Source organism: Emiliania huxleyi (assembly GCF_000372725.1).
Source record: "Emiliania huxleyi CCMP1516 unplaced genomic scaffold EMIHUscaffold_9603, whole genome shotgun sequence".
Taxonomy (NCBI): Eukaryota; Haptophyta; order Isochrysidales; family Noelaerhabdaceae; genus Emiliania; species Emiliania huxleyi.
The window spans coordinates 1-1,166 of NW_005194874.1; the positions used below are offsets into that span (position 1 = coordinate 1).

General features: G+C 81.9%; 1 protein-coding gene across 1 annotated transcript; it reads left to right on the top strand.

The window, feature by feature from the left end:
• Window positions 1-1,112, top strand: EMIHUDRAFT_125407 (hypothetical protein; the record flags this gene model as incomplete). Its single annotated transcript, XM_005756560.1, has 1 exon — window positions 1-1,112. A coding segment is annotated over one exon (1,112 nt), but the record flags the coding sequence as incomplete, so codon positions are not given.
• Between the last annotated feature and the right edge of the window lie 54 nt (window positions 1,113-1,166).

Consider the following 1,166-nt stretch of genomic DNA (forward strand, 5'->3'; position numbering starts at 1 on the left):
GCGGCGACTGCTGGCGCTACGGCGGCGGCGGCGAGGGCGAGGCGGAGGGAGGCGGCGGCGAGGACGACGCGGACGGCGGCGGCGGCGACGGCGATGCCGAGGGAGGCGGCGGCGACGGCGAGGCGGACGGAGGCGGCGGCGAGGGCGAGGTGAAGGGAGGCGGTGGCGAGGGCGAGGCGGACGGCGGCGGGGGCGACGGCGATGCCGAGGGAGGCGGCGGCGACGGCGAGGCGGACGGAGGCGGTGGCGAGGGCGAAGTGGAGGGAGGCGGCGGCAACGGCGAGGTGGAGGGAGGCGGCGGCGAGGGCGAGGCGGACGACGGCGGTGGCGACGGCGGTGGCGACGGCGATGCTGAGGGCGGCGGGGGCGACGGCGAGTCCGAGGAAGGCGGCGGCGAGGGCGAGGCGGACGACGGCGGTGGCGACGGCGGTGGCGACGGCGATGCTGAGGGCGGCGGGGGCGACGGCGAGGCCGAGGAAGGCGGCGGCGAGGGCGAGGCGGACGACGGCGGTGGCGACGGCGATGCTGAGGGCGGCGGGGGCGACGGCGATGCCGAGGGAGGCTGCGGCGACGGCGAGGCGGACGGAGGCGGCGGCGACGGCGAGGCCGAGGGAGGCGGCGGCGACGGTGAGGCGGACGGAGGCGGCGGCGACGGTGAGGCGGAGGGAGGCGGCGGCGACGGCGAGGGAGGCGGCGGCGATGGTGAGGCCGAGGGAGGCGGCGGCGAGGGCAAAGTGGAGGGAGGCGGCGGCGATGGTGAGGCAGAAGGTGGCGGCGGCGAGGGCGAGGCGGAGGGCGGCGAGGGCGAGGGCGACGCGGACGGCGGCGGCGGCGAGGGCGAGGCGGAGGAAGGCGGCGGCGACGGCGAGGCGGACGGAGGCGGCGGCGAGGGCGACGCGGAGGGCGGCGGCGGCGACGGCGATGCCGAGGGAGGCGACGGCGACGGCGAGGCGGACGGAGGCGGCGGCGAGGGCGAGGCGGACGGCGGCGGGGGCGACGGCGAGGTGGACGGAGGCGGTGGCGAGGGCGAGGCGGACGGCGGTGGCGGCGACGGCGATGCTGAGGGCGGCGGGGGCGACGGCGAGGCGGACGGCGGCGGTGGCGAGGGCGAGGTGAAGGGAGGCGGTGGCGAGGGCGAGGCGGACGGCGGCGGGGCGACGGCGATG